The sequence below is a fragment of the Mobula birostris genome, chromosome 14 (genome assembly GCF_030028105.1).
Source record: "Mobula birostris isolate sMobBir1 chromosome 14, sMobBir1.hap1, whole genome shotgun sequence".
In the NCBI taxonomy this organism is placed as follows: Eukaryota; Metazoa; Chordata; class Chondrichthyes; order Myliobatiformes; family Myliobatidae; genus Mobula; species Mobula birostris.
The window spans coordinates 49,652,889-49,679,322 of record NC_092383.1 but is presented as its reverse complement, the minus strand read 5'-3'; the positions used below and the strand labels follow the sequence as shown (position 1 = coordinate 49,679,322).

Below are 26,434 nucleotides of genomic sequence, written 5' to 3'. Positions count from 1 at the left end.
AACTTAATTTTTAATACATACATCATATTGTAATTTATGCAATGTACTGCTGCTGCAAAACAACAAATTTCACAACCTGCCAGTGATATCTGATTCTGCTCCATGGGATAATGCCTGCCTCTGTCTTACGTACCATTACTGTACTTGAGGAAGATGGCGATGGTAAGGGGGCACACTTTATTTTCCACACTGATAGTGAAGGCGGGGTCCACAGTACAGACAACACACAAGGTCTCCATGACAAGGGTGAGCACCTCAGAACTGAACTGAGTAGCAAGTTGAATGAGGCCATCCAGGATGCTATGCAAGAATGGTTGTAACACACGGGTACAATCAGAAATTTTCAACTGGTCACAGTACCTGTGGGAAAAGGGAAGAGGGTACATTAGACTCATTTGATTAACATAAGAATTTAATAACTAGGAGCCAGAGTAAGTCATCTGGCCATGGACTCCCTGCCATTTCTCCATCACCCTTAATTCCCCTGCTATGCAAATAGTGTGGAGGGGCTACTGTGCCAGATTGGAAAAAGCTGCAGAAATTTGTAAACTCAGCCAGCAGCTTCAAGGGCAATAGCCTCCCTAGCACCAAGAACACCTTCAAAAGACGATGCCTCAAAAAGGCAGCATCTATCATTTTGGACCCATCTCACAGGACATGGCCTCTTCTCATGCTATCATCAAGGTCATAGTACATGAGCTTGAAGACACACTCAAACTTTCAGGAACAACATTCTTCCCCTCCCCTTCTGAATTGACAATGAACCCATAAACACTGCCCTCAGTATTTTTAACCCTCTTTTTTCGCACTATTTCTTTTTTTTAGATATTATCTACTGCAATGTACTGCTGCCACAAAACAAATTTCATGACATATGCCAGTGATATTAAGCCTGATTTGGACTCTTAAATAAATTTAATGAGGTAGCCTCTACTGCTTCCCTGGGTTTCACAGATTCACCATTGAGAAAAGTAGTTCCTCCTCATCTCCATCCTAAATCTACTCCCCCACATCCTGAGGCAATGTCCCCTAGTTCTCCTCTCACCCATCAGTGGAAACAACTTTTCTGGATCTACCTCATCTATCCCTTTTATAGCCTAAAATGTTTCTATAAGATACCCACTCATTCTTCTGAAGTTCAGAAAATAAACAATAGGCTATGTTCACCAGAAGACACAGCAGCAGAATCAATCCATATGGCCCATCTACTCTGTTCTGTCATTCCATGACTAAATATCATCCCTCTCAACCCCATTCTCCTCATAATCTTTGGTGCCCTTACTAATCAAGAACCAATTGACCTCCACCTTAAATACACCCAATGACTTGGCTTCTACAGGTATCCATCACAATTAATTCCAGATTCACCAGTTAACTGCTATTTCTGTTCTAAAGGGACTCATTCCATTCTGAGATTGTGTCCCCTGGTCCTTGACTTCCCCACTAGAGGAAATATAATTCCACCAAGCACAGGGAACCTGATCACTCAGGTATGTTTACCAACATACAAAATAAAGAAAACACAACAAAAAATTCAGGAATTTTTGTTTTTTGCTCCATGTTAACTGGCACTTGACAGCTAACAAATCTGATGGGCATGTCACATCTAGTTCATCTGATCTGTTCCAGCATTAGTTTTTATCTTGCCAACGGCGGTCAGGCTAACTATTCTTTAATTCACCATTCTTTTCTTCCCCTCCACACCTGCTGCCTAACCTGAGCTCCTCCAACATTTGGTATGCATTGCTTATGTAATATTATATTTATTGTCTTCCAGTCTACTGGGACCTGGAATGTTTGCAAAATTAAACCAACCATGCAGCCAGCGATGTTGCTGATCCGTTAAAAAGAAAAAAGATAAAATAAATTTATTGCTGACGTAAACTGTCAGGGTTGCAAATTACCCCCAGATGGCTCGAACAGCTGAGATTCGCACTGATGGTGGCTGGGTCTCGTGCAGACCACTCACAGTTGCTTGCAGAAACTGCTGGATCAGTTCAGGAGTCATTACTGTGGTGAATCGGCTGGCAGCCCAGAGTGCACGGCCAAGCAGGAATGGAGATACTGAGGGCGAGAAGGGAGGGAAGGAAACAGAGGGGAATGAGGGGAGAGACGAAGAGGTTATTTGTTCGTCTTTCATCACCACCCTGATTACTATCCATGCTGCAATGGAGTAGAATAATTCCTACAAGACTACTGAGTACCTGAAATAATTCTCATACAACCAGTCAAGCCAGTATAGTTTCATTTAGACTCACCCAAGACAGTGAACACTCAGTGGACAGTTTATTAGGTACTCCTGTATGTTAATGCAAACACCTACTCATTCTCATTGCACAAAAGCACGCAGTCACGGTCAAGAGCTTCAGTTGTTGATCAGACCAAAGATCAGAATGGGGAAGAAATGTAATCTAGGTGACTTTGACAGTAGAGAGATTGTTGATTTAAGTATCTCAGAAACTGCTGATCTCCTAGGGTTGTCATACACAACAGTCTTTATAGTTTACGGAGAACGATAAAGAAAAACAAAACAAAAAATCCAGTGAGTGGCAGTTCTGTGGGTGCAAATGCCTTGTTAATGAGAGATCTGAGGAAAATAGCCTAACTGCTCAAACTGACAGGAATGCGAAAGTAACTAAATAAAACACATTACAACATTAGTGTGCAGAAAAGCATCTCTGAAAGTATAACATGTCGAACCTTCAAGTGGTTGGGCTATTTATTAAGCACACATCTGCATCCAATAACGTGCCACTGAGCGTAATTGTTAAATATATTGTCCTTCCTACAAACCTCTCTGGGTTATTCCATATAAAGTTGAGTACTCCTTATTCGAAAATCCAAAATCCGAATTTTTTTCTGAGTGCTTACATGACATCAGAAATAGAAAATTCCACAAGGTACTGGGAAGGTTTCCAGGCAATGCGCAGGTCTTTATGCACCACATACAGCTCTAAAAAGTGACCTCATATACGTAACGAACAGGAGTTAATTAAAAATAAGAAAAAGCTGCATAAGTGAAAAATGAGGATCTCAGTCGTGTACTGAAAGAATACACTCATCAGAGCTGGAGTGAACATATGCCACTTAATGGTCTGCTGATCATGAAAAAAGCAAAAATCTATCACAACAAACCAAAAATTGAAAGTAGTTGTGAATATTCAGCTGCAGGTTGCATAAGTCTAAGAAAAGGCACAGATTTAAATATTTAAAGATTTAAAAAATTTCAAAGATAAAGCATCTGCTGAGCATGAAGCAGCAGAGAAATTCATTGCAGTTTGTTAGAAAAAGTCTACAACGCTGATTATTTTTACACCTTACATTAAACTTAAAATAAAAATTAAGAAGTGAATACAGTGTGCTGTAACTTTTTATATCAAAACATGGCATCGTAGGTGGAGACTGAAAGGCTGTCATTGTTCAACGTTACCCTGTACACATTACATTTTCATTATATCAATGGTGCGGAATAATTTTACTGTTGTGTACGTATTTCAGATGAACAAGTGTAAGATTTACTGTTTATCAGCAATACATAAATTTAGAGTTGGAAAATATGGTGATCCCAAGTTAGCTCATTATATATTCCAAAATCTGAAACGTGAAATATTTCTGGCCCCAAGCATTTTAGATAAGGGGTACTCAACCTGTACCATGACACCATGGACTCCAAGGATAAGGTCAATCCTTGCATTAGCAGAGAAAAGCTTGCTCTATGCTCTTCTACTGAGCACTCTCATTGCTAAGGTAGTACAAGCCAGGCATCAAAGCCATTTCCTCCCACACCCGCTCACTCTCCCCTTAGAATCATGAAGTTCAAAATTTGAAGTAAATTTATTATCAAAATACATATATATCACCATATATAACACAGATTCATTTTCTTGTGGGCATACTCAATAAATACAATAGAATCAATGAAAAAATATACCCAAGTCAGACAACCAATGCGCAAAAAACAACAAACTGCAAATACAAAAAAGAAAGAATAACAACAACAATAATAAGCAAGCAAAAAGTATTGAGAACATGAGATGAGTCTATAGATGTTGGGATGATGGATGCTGCTTTCCTGTGGCAATGCTCCATGGTGGGAAGGGCTTAAACCATGATAGACTGGGCCATATCCACAGTGAGTACAAAATATGAAGATGCTCACTTAGTTAGAACAATCCACTGTATTGTTTAAAGTTAAACAAAATAAAATGAAAATAAGTAAAGCCCTCCCCACCATTTACACATCTACAAGAAGCACTGTCGCAGGACCCAAGCCATGCTCTCTTCTTAGTGCTGCCACTGGAAAGGAGGTACAGGACCCTCAGGGACCATACCACGAGGTTCAGGAACAGCTATTACCCCTCAACCATCAGGCTCTTCAACCACTGAGGATAACTTCACTTACCTTCACTCTGTTAGTCAATGCCAGAAGACTTAAACTGGGGAGGAAGTTTGTCTTTCAGCAAGGCAACAACTCAAAGCACATTGCCAGGGCAACCATGGAGTGGCTTCAGATGAAGAAAATTGACGTCCTTGAGTGGTCCAATAAGAGCCCTGACAACCCATTCCAACATCTCTGGCGAGACCTCAAGATGGTTGTCCACTTCCACTCCCCAATTAACCTGGCACAGCTTGAGTAATTTTGCAAGAAGGAATGGGCATCACATTGCGCATATCTAACAGAGACTTATCTAAAAAGACTTCTAACTGTAACAGCCATGGAAGGTGGTTCAACTGAGTACTGAGCAAAGGGGGGGATGAGTACTTTTGAACTGCTGACATTTCAGTTTTTGAATTTTACAATTTTCCATTTTTTAGGCTCTACTGTGAAAAAAGGAGCTCTTGATTCACAAATAAAAATTCTCTGTTAAATTGATCAAAATCCCTGATTGTAATACTCATTTATTTATGTGAATAAAGGGTTGGGGGTCGAAAACCCTTATAAGGCACTGACATATGCAAAGCCAAGGTTACAATCAGATCAGCCGTGAACATATTTAATGGCAATGCAGACCAGAAGCATCAAATGACCTACTCCTGCTCCTAGTTCACACATTCAATAATCATGTAGAGGACAGGCCAGATAAAGAAAGCTTTATACAAGCAAGTACAGTAGCTTTCCTCTTTTGGCCTGTACTCTATGTGGTCAAGAGAGATGCTGTCAAGAGATGGACTTTAAATTAAGCATAGAAGATCACTCATCCAAGGACACAATAATAGAAATAGCCCAATGCCCCTTTGTCTCCTTTCTCACAATCACAGCCATTGACATACTCAATAGTTGAGCATCTCATAGAACATGCAACACCACAGCACAGTACGGCCCTTTGGCCCACGTTATGCCAACCTTTCAACCTACTCTAAGATCAATCTAAACCTTCCCTCCTATACAGCCCTCCATTTTTCTCTCATCCATGTGCCTATCTGAATACCTCTAATGTATCTGATCCCACTACTACCTTGGCAGCACGTGCCATGCACCTACCTCTTTCTGCATTTCTGACATCCCTCCTACACTTTCCTCCAAATATCTTAAAACTCAACAACTCTGGAGATTTCCCATATACTGACAGTAACCTCATAGTTCCCTTACTCCACAGTGCTTCTTTACACCTCCTACCCAAGATCCACAAAACTGCCTGCCCAGGTAGGCCTACTGTTTCTGGCTGCCCATGGCCCACTAAACTTGTATTTGCAACCTCAACTGCATTTTATTCCCCTTGGGCCAGACACTTCTTACCTACATCCGTAACATTTCATGTGCTCTTGATCTCTTCAATCACTTTCAGTTTCCTGGGCCTGATCACCTTATTTTCAACATGGATGCCCAGTCCCTATACACTTCTATTACTCAAGAGAAAGGTCTTAAAGCTCTCCACTTCTTTCTAGTCAACAGGACTAACCAGTTCCCCTCCACCATTACCCTCCTGTGTGATGGATCTGATCCTCACACTCAACAACTACTTTCAGCTCCTCCAAAAGTGGGCTATGCATGGATTCCAGTGATGCTTGCCTTTTTGGTGGAACAGTGAGTAACATCTTCCCACTTCCTTTTCTGATGAAGGGTCTCAGCCTCCGGTTGCCACCCACTTCAACTTTGCTTCACATTCCCATTCGGATATGTCCATACATGCCCTCCTCTACTGCCATGATGAGGCTAAACTCAGGTTGGAGTTCATATGTCATCTAGGTAGCCTCCAGCCCCTTGGTATGAACATAGAATTCTCCAACTTCCGGTGATTCCCTCCCCCTCCCTTCCTCTATCCCTATTTCACTCTGCCCCCTCCTCCAGCTGCCTATCACCTCCCTCATGGTTCCACCTCTTTCTACTATCCATTGTGTTTTCCCCTATTCCTTCTTCACCTTTCCTACCTATCACCTCCCTGCTTCCTCTCCCCCACCCCTTTATCTTTCCCCTTACTGGTTTTTCACCTGGAACCTACCAGCCTTCTCCTTCCCACCCCTTCCCCACCTTCTTTATAGGGCATCTGCCCCTTCCCCCTTCAGTCCTGACGAAGGGTTCCGGCCCGAAACATTGACTGATCGTTTCCACGGATGCCAAGTTCCTCCAACGTGTTGTGAGTGTTGCCTCAGCCCGAATATCAACTGTTCGTCCCTCTCCATAGATGCTGCTTGACTTGCTGAGTTCCTGTGGCACTTTATGTGTGTTACTGTAAATTCTGTCTATAATTTAATAAACCTTTATGTCATTCCCCAGTCTCCTTTGCTCCAGGAAAAATGGTCTTAGCCTATTCAGAATTTCTTTCTTTCTTACTCAAGACATCCAGTTCAGGCAACATTCCTGTGAACCTTTTCTACACCCTCTCTTGCTCAATCACATCCTTCCTGAAGAATGGTGACCAGAGCTGCAAACAATATTCTAAGTGTGGCCTGATCAAAAATCTGTATAACAATAAGATGATGTCCCAACCAAAGCCTACCTTACATTTGTTGGTATATTCAGGGACCTATGTATTTGTACTCCAAGGTGTTTGGGTTTAACTCCTCTCTGTAGGGCCCTGCCACTCACGCTGTAGGTCCTAGTCTGGCTTAATATCTCAGAATACATCACTTTACACTTGGTCCCAGTTAAATTCTATCAAAGTTCAAGGTAAATATACCATATACAACTTTGAGATTAATTTTCATGCAGGCACCACAAGAAAGTAAAGAAAAACAACAGCATAAATGGAAAACCATACATAACAAAGGCAGGGTCCTTGAAAGTAAGTCTGGAGGCTATGAAGTCAACTCGGCACTGAGGTGAGTAAAGTTATCATCAGTGTTGTGCAGCAGCCAGATGGTTGTAGGGCAATGACTGTTTCTGAACTTGACACCATGGGACATAAGACTCCTGAGAAGACAGGAAGAGGGCTTAAACACAGGCAGACGGGATGGGCTCGGATGGGATGGAATAATATGCTGGTCTGTTTTCTGTCTTGGGCCTCGATACTCTAATCTGCCTTAAAGTCCAGGCTGGCAGAGACCGACCTTTGTCCGCTTCAAGGTGCTGTACCTGCATTCCTGAGAGTCCAGTTCATTGAATTCTTCAAGAGACTGTAAATTCACAAGTTTGGTTAGACGTTCAAAAGTATGTTTCATAAAAGGAAATTACAGCCTGTGGGTTGCAGAGATCACAGTTCGAAAGAAGCATCTCTAGTAGTTTTATGAGCTGCCTGCAAACATCGCAGTATATCGCAAACGCCATCTAGATTCTCATCCACATACCACAAACAGTAAAGGTCCAAGCACTGATCCCCGTGGAACATCAGTGGTCACAGGGTTCCAATGAGAAAAGTAACTCTCCACAAACACCCTAACTCCTATTGCCAAAAAGAATTTTTACTCAACATGCTTTCTTGCCCTGGAACACCTGACCTAACCTTCTGGACCAGTCTACCATTCAGTACCTTGTTATGGGGTTTGACAAAGTCCATGTACATTACGTTCACCAGTCTGCACTTATCAATGCATTTATACGAACAGAGAACATAGCATATAGTACGGGCACTTCGGCCCACGATATGTGCCGATCTTCAACCTACTCATCCCTCCCGCAGCTTAGTCCTCCATTTTTCTATTATCCATGTGCTTATCGAAGTCTCTTAAGTTTCCCTAATGTAGCAGACTACCATCATCTCTGGCAACAGGTAGCATGCATCCACCACATTTTGACATCCCTCTTATACTTTCCTCCAATCACCTTCAAATTAAGTCCTCTCACATTAACCATTGCAGCCCTGGGAAAAAGATGCTAGCTCTCTATTCAATCTATGCCTCTTATAATCCAACAGGGTTCCCACACAACCACCTCTCTCTATGTATAAAATATTACCTCTAATATCCTTCCTATACTTCCTCCAATCACCTTAAAATTATGTTCCTCATATTAGCCAGTTCTGTTCTGGGGGAAAAGGCTCTGGTTGCCCACTCGATTTATGCTCATAATCTTGAACCTACTATCAAGTCACCTCTCATCCTCCTTCGCTCCAAAGAGAAAAGATCAAGCTCACTTAACCTATTTTCGTAAGACATGCTCTCTAATACAGGCAGCACCCTGATAAATCTCTTCTGCACCCCCTCTAAAACTTCCACATCCTTCCAATAATAAACTGACATACACAATTATATGAGACATAATCTCACAAAAGCAAAGCCATGCTAGTTATCCCAAATCAGTGCTTGCCTTTCCAAATACAAATGACTTCCCCGTCCCTCACAACCCCTGCCGGAACTTTCCCACCACTAATGTCAGGCTCACCAGTCTTCAATTCTCAAAGTTCAAAGTAAGTTTATTATCACAGTACATACATGTCACCATATATAACCCAAAGATTCATTTTTTCCTTGGGTGTATTCACAGTAAATACAAAGAAACACAACAGAATCAATGAAAGACTGCACACAATAGGATAGACAATCAATGTGCAAATACAAAAAGAAAAATAAACAAATAAGCATATCAAGAACATAAGATGAAGAGTTCTTGAAAGTGAGTCCATAGGTTGTGCAAACAGTTCAGTGATGGAGCCAGTTAAGTTATCCCAAGAGCCCAATGCTTGAAGGGTAATGACTGTTCCTGAACACAGTGGTGTGGGACCTGAGGCTCCTGTACCTCCTTCCCGATAGCAGCAGCGAGAAGAGACCATGGCCTGAATCACGGGTGGGATATTGATGATGGATGCTGCTTTCCTGTGATAGCATTCCTTGTAGATAACCTCAAAGGTGGGGGGGCTTTACAAATGATGGACTGGGCCGTATCCATCACTTTTTGTAGGCTTGTCCTTGCAGCCCTTTAGCAACAAATGCAAATTAGTCATCCTGTATCGCACCCCTGGTTAATGAAGATACAAGAATATCTGCAAGGTCCCAGAATCCTCCTCCTTTGCTTTGATCATTGTAGCAGGTACACCTGGTCAGGTTCCAAGGGATTTATCCATCTTTCCACTTCAAACTCACCAGCACCTCCTCTTTTGTGAAGTCAATATGGTTCAGGATCTCACTGCCCTCTCTGAACTCACTAGCTATCATATCCTAAACACAAGAGATCCTGAAGGCCTGGTGATGGGTCTTAGCCTGAACTGTTGACTTTTTCTCCCCTCCATAGGTGTTGCCTGACCTGCTGAGTTGCTCCAGCATTTTGTGTGGGTTGCTCAAACATTCCAACATCTGCAGAATTTCGTGTTTATATATTCAGCAACCTGTCTTCTGCTAACATTTCTTTCTTCTCAAAATATCTTCCTTCAAATCATTACATTCCCTGTACTCACTTGGTTAAGTTGGGAGGGGTGAAAGGTCTCAGCCTAAAACATCATCTGTTTCTTCTCCTCTACAGATGCTGCTTAACGTGCCGGTCCTCCTGCATTTTGTGTGTGTGTGTGTGTGTGTGTGTGTGTGTGTGTGTGTGTGTTGCTCTGGATTTTCAGCATCTGTAGAATCTTAGATACTTGTCTGCTTGGATTGGATCTCATTTTTCTATATTCCAAGTGACAAATAAAGCAAATCTGAATCTTTTTTCCTACCCCCTCACTTGGTCTCACCAATCACCTGCCAGCTTGTCATTCCACCACACTCCCACCTTCTCATTCTGGCTTCTGCCCCTTCAAGCCTTGATGAAGGGCCTTGTCCAAGGACATCAACTGTTATTCCTCTGTAGATGATACATTCTGTGAGCTTTCATGCGCTTCTTTGTCCCTTACTCATTCAACAGGCACAGGCTACAGCCAAGATCAGGCTACCCACAAACCTTACTTCTCTCCTTTGCTTCCAAGCCAGGTTTAAACCAAGTCCAAGGAGAAATGGTCAGATTACATATTGGCTCTGCACTTCACCTTATTTATCCAGCGACATCTTGCATCTGAGGTTAAGGCTTGGGTAGGAATTTTCACCTTTTATTTTCCACTTAAGATGCAAGTATACTCCAAATTTAATGGCATTTTTACCACTGTTAGGGCAACACAATAGCGTAGCGGTTACAGCAACATTACAGCACCAGCGATCACTGTTTAGAGTTCAATTCCCACCATGGTCTGTAAGGAGCTTGTACATTCTCCCAGTGGGGTTCCTCCAGGTGCTCTGGTTTCCTTCCACAGTTCAGAGACGGAAGGATGAGTAAACTGGGAGCAGACTAGGTTGGTGATGGAAGGGTGGTGACAACTTTAGGCTGTCCCCAGCATTTCCTTGGATTAGTCATAGCCATACTTTATTGATCCCGAGGGAAATTGATTTTCATTACAGTTGCCCCAACCTAGAATAGAGTATAAATATAGCAATATAAAACCATAAATAATTAAATAGTAATATGTAAATTATGCCAGGAAGTAAGTCCAGGACCAGCCTATTGGCTCAGGGCGTCTGATCCTCCAAGGGAGGAGTTGTAAAGTTTAATGGCCACAGGCAGGAATGACTTCCTATGACACTCAGTGTTGCATCTTGGTGGAATGAGTCTCTGGCTGAATGTGCTCCTGTGCCCAACCAGTACAGTATGTAGTGGATGAGAGACATTGTCCAAGATGGCATGCAACTTGGACAGCATCCTCTTTTCAGACACCACCATCAGAGTCCAGTTCCATCCCCACAACATCACTGGCCTTACGAATGAGTTTGTTGATTCTGTTGGTGTCTGCTACCCTCAGCCTGCTGCCCCAGCACACAACAGCAAACATGATAGCACTGGCCACCACAGACTCGTAGAACATCCTCAGCATCGTCCGACAGATGTTAAAGGACCTCAGTCTCCTCAGGAAATAGAGACGGCTCTGACCCTTCTTGTAGACAGCCTCAGTATTCTTTGACCAGTCCAGTTTATTGTCAATTCATATCCCTAGGTATTTGTAATCCTCCACCAGGTCCACACTGACCCCCTGGATGGAAACAGGGGTCACCAGTGCCTTAGCCCTCCTCAGGTCCACCACCAGCTCCTTAGTCTTTTTCACATTAAGCTGCAGATAATTCTGCTCACACCATGTGACAAAGTTTCCTACCGTAGCCCTGTACTCAGCCTCATCTCCCTTGCTGATGCATCCAACTATGGCAGAGTCATCAGAACGTGCTGGTCATTGATGCAAATTTCGATGTACATGTGACAAATAAAGCTAATCAGTAATCACATGATTTGAATCCAGTAGCAACTATTTTCCGATGGTTCAGAATGAGATCATTTGACCAAATCTCGTGACGAGTTTTTCCTGACACCTGGACTAAAATCAATTGTTCAGACTGCTGCTCATTACCTGGATGATCAGGTATCTGTGGTCTGCATCCTACCTGAAAGGTTGAGGTCAGCAAGTACTACATTGGTGAGAAATCCGTGTATGTCGAACTGTATCTGCCCATTCTTCACATTGTCTGTGATGATGCTTTTCACGGAACCTAGCGCCAGCATGCAAGCCTCATGAATCTTCCACCTGCCACACAAACAAAAAATCGGTCGCTCGTGGGTGGGTGGAGAGGGAGGGGGTGATTACACATCAGCAGAACGTAATCACAGGAGTTACACTTCAAAACCAGTAGCTTGCTGCTGTCCATCCAGGATCAACGTCAGGTGCAAACAGCTCGCTCAATGTTGTCGTCCTCTAGCTAACTGTTAACCATCAGGATTGGGAGGGGACAGCTTCTGACGCAACAAGGTGAGAACAGACAGATCGACACACACAAGATGCTGGAGGAACTCAACAAGCCAGGGAGCATCTATAAACAGTCGATGTTTTGGGCCAAGACCCTTCATCAGGACTGGAAAGGAAGGAGAAAGATGCCAGAATAAAAAGCTGGGGAAGAGGAAGGACTAACCAGAGGATAATAGGTTAGTCCTGGTGGGAAGCAGTATTGATAGGGGACTCAATATCCAGAGGAACAGACAGGAGATTCTGTGGACATTAAAGGGACACACAGATGGTATGTTGCCTTCCAGGTACCAGGGTCAGGGACATCTCGGATTGCATCCACAGCGGTTTTTTTTGGGCAAAAAGCAGTCAGATGTCTTGGTAGATATTTATACCAATGACATAGGAAGGAAAAGCAAAGAGGTCCTGAATAGATTATTTGGAGGGCTAGGCAGAAAGCTAAGAAGCAGGACTTCCAAGGAATTGAGGATAGAAACCAGATGATTTGGCAGATAAATGCATGGCTGAGAAGCTGGTACAGGGGGCTGGGCTTCAGGTTCTTGGATCACTGGGGTCTCTTCTGGGGGAGGTATGACCTGTACAGAAGTGGGAGCTGAATGTCCAAGGTTACACATTGTAGACAGAGGGGGTGGCTTGGCTCTGCTGGTAAAGAATGGCATCAAATCATTGGAAAGATGTGACATAGGACCAGAAGATGTTGAATCCTTGTAGGTTGAGTTAAGAAACTGTCAGGGTAAAAGAACATGATGGCAGTTATATATAGGACCCCAACAGTAGCTGGCAGGTAGACCTCAGATTACAATGGGAAATAGAAAAGGTGTGTCAAAAGGGCAAAGTTATGATAGTCATGGGTGATTTTAACATGAAGGTCAATTGGGAAAATCAGATTGGTAATGGATCTCGAGAGTGAGTGTGTTGAATGTCTATGGGATGACTTTTTACAGCACTTTGTCATTGAGCATACTAGGGGATCAGCTATACTGGATTCGGTGTTATGTAATGAACTGAAGGCGATTAGGGAGCTGAAGGTAAAGGAACCTTTAAGATCGCAATAAGATCCGACTTGAAATTTCATAAGGAGAAAGTAAAGTCTGACATAGCAGTATTTCAATGGAGTAAAGGAAATTATAGTAATATGAGAGAGGAGTTGGGCCAAAGTAAATTGGAAGGAGATGCTGGCAGGGATGACAGCAGAGTAGCAATGGTGTGAGTTTCTGGGAAAAAATGAGGAAACAAAGAAATACACAAATGGCAAAATAGTGCAATCATACCTGACAAACAAAGTCAAAGCTAATCAAAACAGAGGGTATACAACAAAGCAAAAATTAGCAGGAAGACAGAGGACTGGGAAGGTTTTAAAATCCTACAAGTGCAACCGAAAGAATCACTAGGAGGCAAAAGATGAAATATGAAAGCAAGCTAGCAAACAATATCAAAGTGGATAGTAAAAGATTTTTCAAGTATGTAAAAAATAAAAGAGATGAGAGTTGATATAGGACCACTAGAAAATGACTATTTTGCATCAGAATTCACTGTGGAAGACAATAGCAGTGTGCCAGATGTTGAAGGGTGTGAGGGAAGAGAAGTGAGTGCAATTACTATTATAAGGGAGGTGGTGCTCAAAAAGCTGAAAGACCTAAGGGTACATAAGTCACCCGGACCAGATGAATTGCACCCTTGGGTTCTGCAAGAGGTAGCATAAGCGATTATGCAGGCATTAGTAATGATCTTTCAAAAATCATTGGACTCTGGCATGGTGCCAGAGGACTGGAAGATTGCAAATATCACTCCACTCTTTAAGAAAGGTGGAAGGAAGCTGGAAGAAAAATTATAGACCAGTTAGCCTGACCTCAATGCTTGGGAAGATGCTGGAGTCAATTGTTAAGGATGAAGTTATGGAATACTTGGTGACACAAGACAAGATAGGACAAAGTCAGCATAATTTCCTTCAGGGAAAATCCTGCCTGTTGGAATTCTTTGAAGAAATTACAAATAGGATAGATAAAGGGGATACAGCGGATATTGTATATTGGTACTTTCAGAAGGCCTTTGACAAGGTGCCACACATGAGGTTGCTTGGTAGGAGGCAGCAAGTGGGAATAAAAGGATCCTTTTCTGGTTGGCTGCCAGTGACTAGTGGTGTTTCACAGGGGTTGGCGCTGGGACAGCTTCTTTTCATGCTGTATGTCAGTGATTTAGACGATGAAATATATAGCTTTGTTACCAAGTTTGCAGATGATACAAAGATTGCTGGAGGGGCAGGTGTTGTTGAGGAAACAAGTAGACTGCAGAAGGACAGACAGATTAAGAAAATGGGCAAGGACGTAGCAAATGAAATACAATGTTGGAAAATGTATGTTCATGCACTTTGCTAGTAGAAATAAAAGTGCTGACTATTTTCTAAACGGGGAGAAAATCCAAAATTCTGAGACGCAAAGGGACTTGGGAGCCCCTGTGCAGGTTGCAGGTTAAGTCGGTGGTGAGGAATGCAAATGCGATGTTTGCATTCATTTCAAGTGGTCTTAGAATACAAGAGCAGGGGTGTGATGCTGAGGCTTTATAAGGCACGGGTGAGGCCTCACCTTGAGTATTGTGAACAGTTTTAGGCTCCTCATCTAAGAAAAGATGTGCTGGCATTGGAGAGGATTCAGAGGTTCACAAGGATGACTCCAGGAATGAAAGAGTCATCATACGAGAAATGTTTGGTAGCTCTGGGTCTGTTTCTCATGGTGGGGGAGTCTAGGACAAGAGGACACAGCCTCACAATAGAGGGGCATGCAGTTGAAACAGTGATGCAGAGGAATTTTTTTAGCTAGAGGGTGGTGAATTTGTGGAATTTGTTACCACAGGCAGCCACAGGAGGCCAAGTTATTCGGTGTATTTAAAGCAGAGATTGATAGATTCTTGATTAGACAAGTTTATGAGGAGAAGGCCGGTGAGTGGGGCTGAAGAGGGGAAAAAGCATCAGCCATGATTGAATGGCAGAGCAGATTCAATGGGCCAAATGGCCTAATTGTGCTTCTATCGCTTATGGTAAAGGGCTGGAGAAGAAAGAATCTGATAGGAGAGGAGCAGCAGCACCAGGGGAAGATGAAAGGAAGAGGTAAGAGATTAGAGTGGGGAATAAAAGAGTTAAGTGGCAGGGGAAAAGAAAAAGAGAAAAAAAATTACAAGGAGAAATTGATGTTCACACCTTCAAGCCAGAGGCCACCCAAATGGAACACGAGTTGTTGCTCCTCCACCCTGACCTCACTGTGGCAAAAGAGGCAGCCCTGGCCCAACATGTTGGGATGGGTATGACTATAGGATTTAAAACAGTTGGCTACCAGGAAATTCCAGCTTTGGCAGATGGATGGAGGTGCTTGACAAAGTGGTCCCACAATCTACCTGCTTTACCTCAGCCGGTAATGTAAAAATTCTCCAAATTCTGATGTAAAAGCCAAGTGTAGCAGAAAGATTAGGAGAGGAAAAAAAACTTTGTGCAAACTATCTACACTCATTGGCCACTTTATTAGGTAGAACTGCTCGTTAATGCAAATATATGGAAACAACTAAACACATAAAAGCATGCAACCCTGGCCAAGAGGTTCAGTTGTTGTTCAGACCAAACATCAGAATGGGGAAGAAATGTGATCTAAGTGACCTTGACCATGGAATCATTGATGGTGCCAGACAGGGTGGTTTGAGTAACTCAGAAATAGCTGATCTCCTGGGATCTTTTAACCTACACTAGGATCAATCTACCTCCAAGAGGACCACAACCTTGTCGTGGTTTGGAGACTTCCCTGCCTCAATTACCCAGAGAGCTATGCTGGCTGGAATCCGAACCCTATGCTTTGGCCAAACAGGTCAAAGGGCAGAGGCTAGACTAAGCGTGGTCCATCAGTCGTTCAGGCTCGGGAGCTCAGCTCAAGGCTAACAAGCCTGACTGATTAAACAAAACTGTTCATCTGTGTGCAATGGTATTCCAGAGTCACCATCCGGGACTTGCATGGCTGACTCTGAGCCATAGCTGGGGCACAGTAGTGAAGATGGCCAAAGACAGACAGACAGATGACCTTCAAGGCTGCCCTAAATGACAGCAGCGTAATGGACAGTAAGTAAGAAAGATCAGCCTAACTCTTTCCTCCAACTTTGGTCCCCTAATCTGCAGAAAGACATACTTGCCATAGAGGGAGTACAAAGAAGGTTCACCAGATTGATTCCTGGGATGGCAGAACTTTCATATGATGAAAGACTGGATCAACTGGGCTTATACTCTCTGGAATTTAGAAGATTGAGGGGGGATCTTATTGAAACGTATAAAATTCTAAAGGGATTGTGTCAGGCTAGATGCAGGAAGATTGCTCCCGATGTTGGGGAAGTCCAGAACGAGGGGTCACAGTTTGAGGATAAAGGGGAAGCCTTTTCGGACCAAGATTAGGAAAAACTTCTTCACACAGAGAGTGGTGAATCTGTGGAATTCTCCGCCACAGGAAACAGTTGAGGCCAGTTCATTGGCTATATTTAAGAGGGAGTTAGATATGGCCCTTGTGGCTAACGGGATCGGGGGTATGGAGAGAAGGCAGGTACAGGGTTGAGTTGGATGATCAGCCATGATCATACCAAATGGCGGTGCAGGCTCGAAGGGCCAAATGGCCTACTCCTGCACCTATTTTCTATGTTTCTATGTTTAACCCTCCATTGTTGTTTTGCCGAGTATCATGAGCTAGGACCTCTAACAATCCAACTCAGGAACAGATGGCCTTAAGTCATTCTGCTAAATATTAAACCTTAACTGATGAAGGCTCTAGCCAGGCTGTGCAGATTTCACTTACCAGTGAACATTGCCAGCACGCTTGGCCTGCTCAGCTTCCTGCAGATGTCTAGTTGCAGCTGCTGCCAGGGCAATGGCACTTTCATTCTGAAAGTCACTTACAACGGCCTGAAACAGCAAAATGAGAAACCACTGTTAGCTCTTCTAGAAGGGCTTTCGAGTGAGAAAAGAAAGGTTAAAGGAACACCTCACCAATGTGCTAGGTGCAGTAGTTGAATGGACGAAACAGAAGTTTTCAAAGTTCAAAGTAAACTTATTATCAAAGTACGCATATCTACCCTGAGATTCTTTTTCTTGCAGGGATTCACAGTACATAACTCTTGCCATGGACGGTCCCAAGCCTGGCTGCAAAAGGGAGAGTTGGACACAGGGATAGCAAAGCCCTGCTGTAAAAAAAACTCAAAACTACAGAAACACCAACTGAAGCCCCAAAGATGTCATCCAGGGAGAGGAAGGATCTTTGCCTAGATGGTGAAAGCGGAAGCCACGTGGCCAATCAAACTCTGGTGAGTTGCTGTCAGCAGCCTATGCCCCAGTAAATGCTATAGGCTTAAAAAGAGTTCACAGTAGATACAAAGAAACACAATACAATCAATGAAAAACCACATGAACAAAAATAGACAAGTAATGCACAAAGGATGACAAATTGTACAAATATAAAAATAAAAACAAAATAATAAGTAATAAATAATAGTGAGAACTTGAAAGTGAGTCCATAGGCTGTGGATTCAGTTCAGCATTGAAGTGTGCAAAGTTACTCACTCTGGTTCAAGTGCTTGATGGTTGAGGGGTAATAACTACTATTGTTGAACCTAGTGGTGTGGCTTTTTACACCTCCTTCCTAACAGCAGCAGCAAGAAGACAGCATGGCTTAGATGGTGTGGGTCCTTGATGATGGATGTTCTTTCCTGCAACAATGCTCCTTGTAAATGTGGTCAATGCTAAGGAGGGCTTTATTTGTAATGGACTGGACTGTGAAGGAATAGCAATCAGTAGGGAAGGAGCTGAAGGTGACACCATTATCTTCTCTGTACCAGGGACAGGAACAGTGGGGCCCAGGGTTTTGATGACTGAACCTGGTCCACAGCAACGTGCTGCTCCACATGTCCCACTCTGTACTTGCAACATTTTCTCCTGGAGACACAGAAAGGCAGAAGGGATTTGCGGCCACACCAGATATAATGGGAGGTGGTTAATTTAGAGGTGGTTGTTAATTCAGAGATCCACAACTCATATCGTGGGAAGGGCCAGACTGAGAGCCCAAAATATTTCTTATGTGAGTTCAAAGGTCTCAGACTTCCTCAAAAGACTTTATTGCACAAGACAAGAGATTCTGCAGATGCTGGAAATCCAGAGCAACAAACACAAAATGCTGGAGGAACTTAGCAGGTCAAGCAGCGTCTGTGGAGGGGAATAAACAGTCAATGTTTCAGGCCAAGATCTCTCATCAGGAATGGAAAGGAAGGGGGCCGATGCCAGAGGTGAGGGGAGGCAGAGCAGTATAAGCTGTAAGAGCAGGTGAGGGGGAAGGTGGGTGGGTGAGGAAGTGGAAGATGACATAAGTAGCTAGAAGGGGATAGGGAGAAAGGTAAGTAGGGGCATTAAGTGATGGGCAGGTGTGGAGAAGGGTGAAGAGGGGAACCAGAACGGGGAATGGAAAGAAAGAAAAGGGGTCGGGGGAGTAACTACCATAAGTTAGAGAATCTGCATGCCATCAGGTTGGAGACTATTCAGAATATGAGGTGCTGCTCCTCCAAACTGAGAGTGGCTTCAGTGTGGAGGATACCATGGACCAACATATTGGAATAGGAATGGGATGTCAAATGGAAATGAAAATTTTCTCAGTATCAAAAACATTTACTACAAAGAGCAGTGAACAGAAAAAAAAAACAGATCAATATTTGGCGTGACCATCCTTTGCCTTCAAAACTGCATCAATTCTCTCAGGTACAAAGTCGTGCCGTTTGATAAGAACATCAGCTGGTAGGTTGTTCCAAGCATCTGGTGAACTTGTCACAGTCATTCTACAAACTTTGGTTGTCTCACTTGCTTCTGTCTCTCCAGGTAATCTCAGATAGCCTTGATGATGTTGACATCAGGGTTTAGTGGAAGCAGAAATCCCTGTTCTTTATTTCTCTGAAGATAATACTTTATTGGCTGTGTGTTTGGGGTCATTGTCCTGTTGCAGAATGAAGTTGGGACTGATCAGACACCTCCCTGATGGGCGAAAATCTGCTTCTACTTAGCACTGAGAATTCCATTAAATTTGATCAGGTCTACAACTCCATTCACAGGAATGCAGCCAGAAACCTACAGGGAATCTCTGCGGTGCTTCATTGTTGGCTGCTGTCCAGCTCTTCTATGAACAAACTGCCTCCTGTTTGAGCGAAAAATTTCAAATGTTGACTCATCAGTCTAAAGCACTTGCTGTTCAACGCTCCAGTCCATGTGTTTTTGTGTGTAGGTAAGTCTCTTGGCTTTGCCTCTATTTATTTATTTAAATCTTACCTCCATCCCACAACATGAGGGAGTAAAAATTTTTGCATTATGAATCCATCACAATGTACAAACATGAGAATTTATTAGTCTAATGACTTATAGAAAGAAGCTGTCCCGTGCCCTGTTGGTCCTGGCTTTAATGCTGTGGTATCGTTTGCCAGACTGAAACAGCTGAAACAGTTTATGGTTGGGGTGACTGGTATTCCCAATGATCTTCCAGGCCTTCTTTACGCACCTGCTGCTATAAATGTCCTTAGTAGAGGGAAGTTCACATTCACAGATGCACTGGGCTGGGCTGCACCACTCTCAAGGTTGGTTCAGTTCCCGTACCAGACAGTGTTACAGCCAGTCAGGATGATCTCAATAGCTCTTTCGCAGCAACTCTTCTTTGAAGACCACTTCTGACAAGACTTCTCCAGACTGTAGAGGGGTGTACTTGGGTTCCATTAGAGCTCTGAGCTGATAACAGCGCTGGACTTCTTCTAATTTAAAAAGGACGTCAGTTTAATGTATTTCTCGTCTGCTGCACTCAGTTTCCGAGGCCAATCACTGTCTTTCTGGTCCCCAACCTTGCCCATTTCCTTGTGCTTCTTTACAAGAGCTTGGACAGCACACCTTGAACCTCTTGTCTGCCACCAAATTTCTGCTTGGGAGAGACCACCTTGTACTTTGTTGCTATGTTCTTACATGGTGTGAGAACCATATAAGAATGGTTACATGGTAACCATATCACTTGCCATGGTGTAAGAATTGATTTGAAGGTTAAACTGTCAAATCTGCCACACCTTACCTGTTAGTTTGATTCCTTCCTTCTATATCCGTTTCTGTTTCAGTTAATCAGTTTAGTTAATTTAGCTCATTATGTCATTGATCATTAGCGCCCATTTGTTATCTTTAATCATGCACTGGGCTATACACTTACAAAATCATCAAGTTTTTATTTGAGAAGTGGTCTGTCCTTAATAGGTTACTTCCTTTAACGAAATACAGAAATTTCTCTGTAACATTTAAATTTTTTGTACAATGAATGTTTGGAAATCTAAAATTTGCTCTTTTCTACAGACATACTAATGCAGAAGACGAAAAATAAACATCTAAAACAGAATGCGGAATGATAAACACGAGATTCAGCAGATGCTGAAATCCAGAGAAACATGTAAAATTCTGAAGGAAGTCAGCCAGTCAGGCAGCATCTATGGAGGGGAATAAAGAGTCGATGTTCAGGCGGAGACCTTCATCAGGGTTGGAAAGGAAAGAGGGGTGGGGGTGGGGGATGTCAGAATAAGGTGGAGAAGTACAAGCTAGCAGATGACGAGAGACCAGGAGAAGGGTCAACCGAACTGCACTGTCACCAGATTTCCCATTGAGTCATGTGGTTGCTAACTTCGATTCTGCTGATACTGAATACTGGAGCATGAAGGTCAATTGGAACCAGGAGTCAAAGCCCGACGGCAGAAACCTGGAGCCTGGAGGCCCAGAGGCCTGTCCAAGAGTTGGAGTACTGTCTGTGTGTGTGTGTGTGTGTGTGTGTGTGTGTGTGTGTGTGGAGGGTGGGAAGGACAGAGGCTTGTTTTCAATGTTCAAAGTGAATTATCAAAGTATGTATATGTAACTATATACTATTGAGATTTATTTTTTGCAGGCATTTAGAGTAAATACAAAGAAATAATAGAATCAAAAAAAAACACACACAAGACAAACAACCAAAATGCCTGTGCCAATACAAAAAGATAAAAATCAAAATAATAATAAATAATAAATATCAAGAACATGAAATGAAGAGGTATTAGAAGCAAGTCCACAAGTTGTGAGAACAGCTTAGTGTTGGAGCAATTAACTTGCATAGTTTCTGCTTCTTGCATCTGCTTCAAGAACCTGATGGCTGAGAGGTTTTGCAGTTGTTGCCTTGTCGATGTTCCCTCCCCCCTGCCTTGTTGCGTTCTGCGAGCAATGTGTGCATGCTATGTAGCATCGGAATGCGTAGTGACACTTGAGGGCTGCATGCCCAGCACATACTAGGTATGTTTCAATGAACATGTGATAAATCACCCTGCAGTTTCACAGCAACTTTGCTGTTGGACCTTCACCCCAATAAAACTGGTGAAATCCAGTTCATTGTTACTTCTGCTTCAGTAGCCCCCCCGAAGTGGGTAGGATTATCAGCCCAACACTTCCCACACAAAACATTTGCGGATCATTTAACCATTGCAGTCAACTCCAATTCACCCCTCCCCCATTTACTTCAGATATGGACCATAGGTTGTGTTCATTTGATTGGCTTCTCATTCTTTCAACCATCATTATGGCAGCAACGGCCTCAAAATTTCATATTAAACCACAAGCAGGAAGAGCAGGTAAGCCATTCAGTTTCAATCATGGCTGATTTGCTATCCCCCTCAATCCCACCCCCTGTAACTTTTGACAACCTTATTAATCAAGAACCTATCAGCCTCCGCTTTAAATATACTCAATGATTTGGCTTCCACAACCGTCCATAGCAATGAACCCCACAGATTCACCACCCTCTGGTTGAAGAAATTCCTCCTCCATCTCTGTTCTAAAGGGACATTCTTGTACTCTGAGGCTGTGCCCTCTGGTGCTAGACTCTCCCAGTATAGGAAACATTCCCTCCACATCCACTTTATCTTATAGGCATCCGTTAGTCTCGTGAGAACATGGATTTGCGCCTTGGAAGGTTTCCAGGGTGCAGGCCTGGGCAAGGTTGTATGGAAGACCAGCAGTTGCGCACGCTGCAAGTCTCCCCTCTCCACGCCACCAATGTTGTCCAAGGGAAGGGCATTAGGACCCATACAGCTTGGCACTGGTGTCGTCACAGAGCAATGTGTGGTTAAGTGCCTTGCTCAAGGACACACATGCTGCCTTAGCCAAGGCTCGAACTAGCGACCTTCAGTCACTAGACCAACGCCTTAACCACTTGGCCACGTGCCAACACCCACTTTATCTAGGCCTTTCAATATTCAATAGGTTAAAGGAATTCCCAGAATCATTCTTGTGAAGCTCCTCTGGACCTTCTCCAATGGCAGCACATCCACTCTTAGATATGGGTGCCCAAATTGCTCACAATAATCCAATGTGGTTCTACCAATGCCATGGAAAGGCTCAACATTACATCTATGCCTTTATATTCTAGTCCTCTTGAAATGAATATCTTCTTTACTACTGACTCAATCTGCAAAATAACTTCTATAGAATCACACACAGAGACTCCCAGGAGCAAACAAGCCAAGCATATTTGTAGGACATTTGTAAGGTGCCCCTCAAAGCTGTATTCTTATCACATGTTAACGCAGAGGAAGTACAGAGGATTCCAGTTAATTTGGCCATTGGTTAATTAGGGGTAGCTACTTATTTGGGACAACTGTTAAAGAACAAAAGCAAATCGAGAAAATAGCCGGGACTCGCTTTATTCATTTGGGACACTATGCCGCTTAATTGACCATGAGACTGTAAGGTACAGGCGCCAAATTTGACCATTTGGTCCGTCACGGCTGCTTCAGGGCAGACTGTTGGGGCAGGGAGACTGTTGCCAAACAGTTTCTAACTAGCATCAGTCACATGTATGTCATATGGCCATTAGACACTACACTGAATTTAGTAGTTTTTAAATAGCATCACTTGTGTATGTTTGTTCAAAATGCAGTGCTTTTTTCACTGGTAGTTAATGAGAAGTAAAAAGTACGACAATTCAGAACTGTTTTGCTCACCGCAGTTTCAAACATTCAGGCATGAAGAAGCCAGAATTAGCTGGGAGTGAAAATGAAAATTTCACTACTTCAACAAGACCTATGAAGAATTTGATGACATCAACTATCATACTGAATGTTACAATGAAAATGATGATTTGGAGGATGTGATCATCCAAAGCATTGTTTGAAAGCAGTCCATTATCTCCACCAAGAATCTGTGCTGATTTTGTTCACAATCAAAAGAACACGTCAGCGTACACTGAATGCATTCCTCTGTGGATAACTACTGGGAACTAACACACAGCTTTATAGCCCTTCAGTAATAATGGTAGCATTCTAATTTATTCTGTGTTTCATTTAAGTACATAATTTGTTAGTCACCGTTTAGCATTGTAGTGAATAGCACCTAACACCCCTCGACACTAGTCACTATCCTCTCACAGCCCTCCGCTCTACAGATTAGTTACAGCAGTAAGCTGCATCTGCCCTCACCAGCAGGAGATCTTGTGCTGAGATTCGCACTGAATACGAGAAGGTGTCGTCATCTTCATCTTCTACAAACCGATGTGGGTCTCCTGTCCAGACCTTAATCTGCAGAGAAAGGACAGCAGATGAATCGACTCGGGGAAAGAACTGATAACATTATATACATGAAGGCAACTTTATAAACTCAGAACACTTGCTCATTAATGCAAATAGCTTATCAGCTCATCACATGGCAGGAACTCAATGCATAAAAGCATGCAGACATGGTCAAGAGGCTCAGTTGTTGTTCAGACCAAACATCAGAATGGGGAAGAAATGTGATCTAAGTGACCTTGACCGTGGAATGATTGTTGGTGCTAGATGGAGTGGTTTAAGTACCTCAGAAACTGAACTCCTAGGATTTTTATGTGCAACAGTCTCTAGAGTTTACAGAGAATTGTGTGAAAAACAAGAAAACATCCAGTGAGCAGTAATTCTTTGGGCAAAAATACCTTGTTAATGAGAGGTCAGAGGAAAATGGCAAGACAGGTTCAAGCTGACAGAAAGGCAAAAGTAACTCAATTAACCATGTGTTACAACAGTGGTGTGCATGAAGTGGTTGAGCTACAGAAGCAGAAGGCCACAAACATATACTGAGCGTATACACTTTGAAACGAGTGCAGAGAAGGCTCATTAGTTTGACTAAATGGTGTCTTCAAATGCAGTTTAGTCTTTGCTCTCTGCAGCTTAGGAAACTGAGAAATGATCTTATTGGAGCATATGATTGTCAAGCTTCTTTAATGCCATTTCCAGTACATGTGTATATAGAAGAACAAAATAATTGCTATTTCAGATCTGATGCAGCACAAAAAGATACAATAAGAAACGCAGTAAGAAAAAATACCAGGCAACACACACCAAATGCTGGAGGAACTCAGCAGATCAGGCAGCATCTATGGAAAAGAGTACAGGTCTTTGATGTACTCTTTTCCATAGATGCTGCCAGGTCCACTGAGTTCCTCCAGTATTTTGAATCTGTTGCTTGGATTTCCAGCATGTGCAGATTTTCTCTTGTTCATTAATTTAAAAAATTACCAGTCAGGGTAATGAACAGGAATGTAACGATTTAATTGTTACTCCGGATCTGATGCAACACCAAAACAAGATAAAGATCACAATAAAAAAAACACAATAAATTCATAAGAAATGTATAGAATGATTGACTGTATGTCCATAAAGTGTCACTAGATACAGGAGTACCTGTACATAAAGTGATTGACAGGAAATGATAAAGTCATGGTGGTGTGATGGTTGATGTAGCTTGAGGAAGGTAACTGTTTTTGAGTCTAATGGTCTTGGCGTGGATGCTTCATAGCCTCGAGCATGATAGGAGTGGGAAAAACAGTCCATGAGCAGGGTGGGTGGAATCCTTCATGATGTTACTGGCCCTTTTCCAACACCTTTCTGTTTATAGCTCCTTGATTGTGGGTAGGCTGGTGCCAGTGATATGTTGGGCAGTTTGACTACCTGCCATACAGCCTCTAGTTTGTCATAGTGCAGTTTCCATACCATGCAGTGATGTAGCACTTTAGGATGTTGTCTACTGCGCATCTTAAAATGACCTGAGTATAGAGGAATATAGTCTAGCTATGGGCTATCTGAGGATGGTTAACGAGACAATGCCCCATGCCTCTAACCTTGAAAGCTGCATATAATGGGGTATCCAGAATGCTAACCACACAGACTTTGGATAATGAATGGGGGGTGGGGTGGGGGGAGAAAAGGAAAATTGTTTATATTGGCGCAGGAACGTGGAGCTGAAGCCAACTATCAGATTAGGTCACATTGTACTTAAGATGGTTTTTACAAGATGGTGCCCAACTGCGGTTTCCATCGAGATTGAGGCTCAGATGGTTGTTTTTTTTTCCAAGTTTGTAGGGATGGTCTGGGGATAGAGAGGGAAGTCAGAAGTCAGATTAGGGTTCAGGGACAAGGATGTGGAGGAGTCAGAGTACAGGCCTCCACTCTGTGTTCCATGTTCAAGGTCCAGTGATGTGGAAGGGTGACAAAGGACATCCACAGTCCTGGCCTCTGCTCCATTCTTGAAGGCCTCCGACTAGGGGGCAAGAGGGCTGGGCAGTCATGGCTAGTCCAGAGGCTAATACTGAAGATGGGAGCTCAAAGATGGATATCCATCCTGGAGCTGAAGGACTGCCTTTGTGTTAGTGGGTGTGAGACAGGAAAGGGGTTTTTGTTGTTGTTGCCTTTTGCATTCTGTGTACAAGAGATACCCAATATAGTGACTACTGAGTGTATGTCATGATAATAAACCTGAATCTGAAGTGTTCATTTAGAGTGAGTTCTGGTTAATTGGGTCAGCTGCTTATTTGGGACAATATGTCGCTTAATTGAGACAATGAATTGCTCCCAAGTAGTTTCTAACTAGCGTCGGTCACATGCACGTTATGAGGCTGTTAGGTACTACATCGTGTTTGTGCTCAAAAGCAGTGATTTTTGTCACTGATAGTTGGTGAGTAATAAGCAGTAAGACGATTCATAACTGTTTTGCTCACTATAGTTTCAAGCATTCTGCCTTGGAGATCCAGAAATGGCCTGGAGTTAAAATGAAACAATTTCACTATCTCAAGTTAGGAACTACGAACCATTTGAAGGATACTGCAATAAACTTGAATGTTACAATGAAAATAGTTTGGAGGATGCAATCATCATAAACATTGCTTAAAGGCAGTCCATTATCTACACTAGGTGTCTGCGTTGATTTTGTTTATTTACAAAATCATTTTGTTCAATCAAATGAACACGGATTA

At 42.8% G+C, this 26,434-nt stretch overlaps 1 protein-coding gene across 1 annotated transcript in view; it reads right to left on the bottom strand.

The window, feature by feature from the left end:
- Positions 1–26,434, bottom strand: part of ipo9 (importin 9) — a 169,329-nt gene that overhangs the window by 76,860 nt on the left and 66,035 nt on the right. Inside the window, exons 11-15 of the mRNA XM_072278524.1 lie at positions 23,634–23,732; positions 16,937–17,043; positions 11,764–11,903; positions 1,905–2,064; positions 134–360 (exon numbers count right to left, since the gene is read on the bottom strand). Of these exons, the coding sequence (XP_072134625.1) occupies positions 134–360; positions 1,905–2,064; positions 11,764–11,903; positions 16,937–17,043; positions 23,634–23,732 (733 nt within the window). The remainder of the gene's footprint in view (positions 1–133; positions 361–1,904; positions 2,065–11,763; positions 11,904–16,936; positions 17,044–23,633; positions 23,733–26,434) is intronic.